The 3742-nt window shown below is 41.2% G+C and overlaps 1 protein-coding gene across 1 annotated transcript in view; it reads right to left on the bottom strand.

Annotated features, from left to right (window-relative positions):
* The window catches only part of COL4A5 (collagen type IV alpha 5 chain), a 135404-nt gene that overhangs the window by 50371 nt on the left and 81291 nt on the right, over positions 1 to 3742 (bottom strand). The window contains exons 22-24 of the mRNA XM_029282931.1: positions 2184 to 2276; positions 297 to 367; positions 17 to 208 (exon numbers count right to left, since the gene is read on the bottom strand). Of these exons, the coding sequence (XP_029138764.1) occupies positions 17 to 208; positions 297 to 367; positions 2184 to 2276 (356 nt within the window). The remainder of the gene's footprint in view (positions 1 to 16; positions 209 to 296; positions 368 to 2183; positions 2277 to 3742) is intronic.

The raw sequence follows: 3742 nt of genomic DNA, 5'->3' as shown, positions 1-3742 counted from the left end.
GTTTTCACTGACTTACTGGCTCGCCCTTGGATCCAGGATAACCTCGGATTCCATCTTTCCCCGGAGAACCATCTAAGCCGGGCAGCCCTGGAGGACCTGGGAAACCTGAATTTCCCTTTTCACCTTTCATTCCAGGGAAACCAATCATGTCACCTGGATCACCTTTAGCACCAGGACGTCCAAGAGAACCTTGGGGTCCGGGAGGACCCTAGAGACAAAACAAGAATTATTTTAGTCCTCAGGAGTGCAAGCATTTGGCCCTTTGCTCCCCCTCCATTTCCAGGGATGATGCTTACTTGAGGCCCAATAAATCCAATTACACCAGAAACGCCTTTGTCACCTTTTGACCCAGGAAGACCAGGAGACCCTGGGATCCAAACGGAAAGAAGAGATTAATGGCGCAGGAGAGAAAACGTTATCTCCATGTCCCAAAGGATTTTCTTGGTTTTTTTCCCCCTTGAAAATGTTTCTGAAGCTTCTTCAGTTCTTTAGAACAGGGCTTTTCAACCAGTGGTACGGGTACCACCTGTGGTACATTGGCACCTGGCAGGTGGTACGCGACCATCCTAGAAAAGTGGTAGTGGGGGAGGGGAATGAGCTGAACCGGTGGCAGCACCGCACAAGCCTGAGTGAGAGACAGCTGGAGCTGCAGGGCGGTCAGGGCTCAGCGGAAGCGCCAGGATCAGCGCCAGGCTCCAGCTGGAGCTTAGCACTGATCCTGGTGTTTCTGCTGAGCCCTGAAGAAGCACCGATCAGCTGGAGCTCGGCACTGATCCTGACACTTCTGCTGAGCCCAGAAGAAGCGCCGATGAGCTGGAATGTTGCAGCATCTCCAGGGTCTTGTGATTTATATTCAGATGCTTGGCAACTGATTCATATTTATGACGGTCACAGTGAAGTGACTAAAACCTGCCGCAACCACCCATCCTAAAATGGACAACTTTAAAAAACATGCTGTTAACAGATCCCCAAAAGATTTTACAAGATCCTTGTCATGGTTCCCACTAATGAAACACTTCAAAGAACTTCCAGGCATTTTATCCTAAAAAGTTTTTTTATTCATGTGACAAAATGTCGGCATGGTATGCAGTTATTTTTGCTAGCATTTCCCCTCCCTTATTTTGCTGTCATGATTTACGTTCTCCAATTAGTTTGAAGGGCAAAGGTTCTCCTCCTTTCCCTTTCATGGGCTTTTCTCTCCTCCCTCACTCAACTGAATTAACTCTAAAAGTACCAGACAGTTCTGCATATTTTGTCAAAGCAAGAATATTCAATATTAGCAGCATTGACAATCCTCTCTTCCCATTGCCTGAGAAACACGGGCATGCCTAATATTTTGATCCTACCAGCAGCTACTACTATGGCATGCATTTCTCCTCCAGTCCTACATTTCATGCAAACAGAGGCAGCTGAGCTGGTGGGCAAATCCATGGGAAAAGCGTGGCGTATTCTCCCATGATGCTTTGCTCTTCAGAACAACAAGTTGACTGTCCAAGCTTTTGCCAACATGAACCTCTTCCTCCAGATATGGAACCAACTCCAAACTCCCAACCTGGCATAGCCCCTCCTGAAAATTTTAAGAGTTGAAAGTCTGCACATCTGGACAGAAGCCGTGTTTGGGAAAGGCTATGTCATGTGTCTGATTAATGAAACATTTCAAAGAACTTTCAGGCATTTTTTTTAACCTAAAAAGCTTTTATTAGTATTACAGAGTGTCAGCACAGCATGGTGGATGCTAAGATCTGAATTTCCCTTCCTTTGCACATAACATTCCAGGCATTTCCCCTCCCCTATTTGGGGGTCATGATTCACATCTTCCAATTAACTTGGAGGGCAAAGATTCACTTCCGTTTCTTTTTCCCGGGCTTTCCTTATTTTCTCCTCCCCTTTCCCTGTCACCTGATTTAACTCTAAAAATACCAGACAGTTCTGCATATATTGTCAAAGCAAGAATATTCAATATTAGCAGCGTTGACAGGCTAGACTGATGTTTGTTTTTCCTCATAGTTTTACCTTCCATTCACATGGTTCATGGGGTGGGTGTAATTTCTGCGGCGTGCAAATAAAATGGTTCATGATGATGTTGTGTCCTATGCAATAATGCAACTGCTTCACAGTTATGGGATACAGTAGTCTTAATGGGCACAAAAAAAGAAACAACGAGACGAGCCACAAATGAATACCTGGATCTCCAGGGAGCCCCGGAAAGCCTTTTTGCCCTGGAGGGCCCGGGATGCCACTTCCTATGCAGTTAAAGCAGGTGTCACCCTTGTCACCTTGAATCACAAGACACACAGCGCAATGAGTTGAATGAAAGAAATGCAGTGATACAAACATGTTAGTGAAAATAATTCAGACAGCATCTTCTTGCAAAAACTGATTCTCTTGATTAAACGCCCGTGGAATCCTTGGTGCTCTCTCTTTTTTAAAATTTTTTTTTCCTTTTTTCTTTTTCTCTTTACAAAAAAACAAAATACAAAGTACATTTTTCTTTTTTCTTAACAATATTATGTCCTATATCTCTTACATTTATTTACACTTATTTACATTACTTCTCATGCTTTTTTATTTCTCAATTCTAACCAATCGTAATACCTATCCCATATCTCATAAAATTCTGTAACTTCCTTGTCTTTTATTTCTAGAGTAAGTTTGTACATCTCAGCACATTCTAGTATCTTGTAAATAATCATTACATTTGTTGATATATTTCCCCTTTTCCAGCATTACGCATATGCAATGCATGCAGCAGTTATTATGTGTATAATGATGTATTGAAGTTGTTTTTCCACCTTTGGATTGATTATGCCTAATAGGAATATTTCGGGTTTAAGTTCAATTTGTTCTTTTGTTATTTCCTGTATCCATCTCCTTATCTGCTCCCAATCAGTCTTTGCTTTGGGGCATTGCCACCACATATGATAAAATGTTCCCTCTTTATTTTTACATTTCCAACAGTCTGGATTCATATTTTTATATATCTTAGCCAATCTCGCCGGTGCTAAATGCCATCTATAGAACATTTTATATTGGTTTTCTTTGTATGCGGTTGACGTTAGTTTGTAATTTTTGTTCCATACTCTTTCCCATTCATCTAATTTTATATTTCTACCTATATTTTGTGCCCATGCTATCATTGGACCCTTTACTATTTCTTCTTCCAGTTCGACTTCTAATAAAAGTTTATAGGTTTTTGTTAAAAAAATTTCCTCTCTTGCTTGTCAATATTTTGTCCAATTGCTGTGGTATCCGACTTATTCCATACTCTTCCATATGTTTGCTATATTTTGATTGTATCTGTAAATATGGCCACCAATCGATAATTATTCCCTGTTCTTTTAATTCCTCCCTTGATCTCTCTTGATGCGCTCTGAGCTTGTAGACGTTTCATTACCGGAGTAGGTAACATTATCAGTATAAGTCAGTGTGGGGTTTGTTCCCTGTTTACATACAATACAGTAGCTTGCCCAGCCAGTGTTGGGGAGTGTGTGATCTTCTACCAAGAGCTAGCTAGAACTGCATCCTATATTTCTATAATGTCTTTATTATATCTAGATATTTATTCATTTACAATGCTTTTGTAAATAGTGGTGTACAGCAGAAGCAGAGTCGACTGATATGACCTCAAGAAATGCTTGTTTTGTTTTTGTCAGGCAACAGAACACACCCTCCCCAATTTTGTGGCACACCACCACTGAAATCATAAGGAGTTTCAAAAGCAAGCTTGTGAATGTTACAGGTG

The sequence above is a fragment of the Protobothrops mucrosquamatus genome, unplaced genomic scaffold, assembly GCF_001527695.2.
Source record: "Protobothrops mucrosquamatus isolate PMUCROS unplaced genomic scaffold, P.Mucros_1.0 scaffold_25, whole genome shotgun sequence".
In the NCBI taxonomy this organism is placed as follows: domain Eukaryota; kingdom Metazoa; phylum Chordata; class Lepidosauria; order Squamata; family Viperidae; genus Protobothrops; species Protobothrops mucrosquamatus.
Note: the sequence above shows the minus strand (reverse complement) of the source record. Positions and strands in the feature narration are given on the sequence as shown.